The sequence below is a fragment of the Colobus angolensis genome, unplaced genomic scaffold, assembly GCF_000951035.1.
Source record: "Colobus angolensis palliatus isolate OR3802 unplaced genomic scaffold, Cang.pa_1.0 Scaffold210, whole genome shotgun sequence".
Taxonomy (NCBI): Eukaryota; Metazoa; Chordata; class Mammalia; order Primates; family Cercopithecidae; genus Colobus; species Colobus angolensis.
The window spans coordinates 1,004,966-1,005,631 of NW_012115267.1; the positions used below are offsets into that span (position 1 = coordinate 1,004,966).

Here is a 666-nt window from a genome sequence, read left to right on the forward strand (position 1 = left end):
GTGGGGGGTGGTCGTCCCCGCAGCGGATGTGGGGCTTCGGGGTTCTCCTGGTGGTTTCGCCCGCGCCTGGCTCTTTGTTGGCCCCCAGTCTCTAAGAATTTCTTTTTCTTGTTCTCTAATGCGTCGGATTTGCCGGCTTCCCTTACTCATCCTTTACCTGCTCACCTGCCACTCGCCCTGCATCCATGCCGTAGTGGAACTGGCAGAACTCGGGGGCCCTGGGTATCATCATAGGAGCTTAAGACAAGAGTGTGGTTCAACAAACGCAGAATAGGCAACCATTCATTCATTTGGTAACTATTTCCTGAGGCCCTATTTCGTGTTGAACATGAGACAGGAGTAATGCAGGGTGGTCAGAGGAGTAAAAAAATTCCAGGCAGCAGTTTCATTTGACTAGAGTCTATGGGCTGATAAGACCCTGAAAACCAGGGTGTGTACCAGGCGGGCTAAGACTGGCTGGACGCAACGTGGTCCTGGATTTGACTTAGGTTTCTCCTAAGACTTCATTATATGCTCTTTAACATCCTAAATCACACCAGTGCCATGACAGTTACGGAGACACCCATATTTGAAGTAAAAATGGGTGGCACCACAGTCCCGAAAAATCTCCACACTTTTCCAGGAATTTTCATGAGTATTTCACCCCTTGGTTAAAGAAACCCATAG

The 666-nt window shown here is 49.1% G+C and overlaps 1 protein-coding gene across 1 annotated transcript in view; it reads right to left on the minus strand.

The window, feature by feature from the left end:
- Nucleotides 1-229, minus strand: part of MFHAS1 (malignant fibrous histiocytoma amplified sequence 1) — a 114,830-nt gene extending 114,601 nt beyond the window's left edge. Inside the window, exon 1 of the mRNA XM_011942839.1 lies at nt 158-229. Coding sequence (XP_011798229.1) covers nt 158-229 — 72 coding nt within the window. The remainder of the gene's footprint in view (nt 1-157) is intronic.
- Between the last annotated feature and the right edge of the window lie 437 nt (nt 230-666).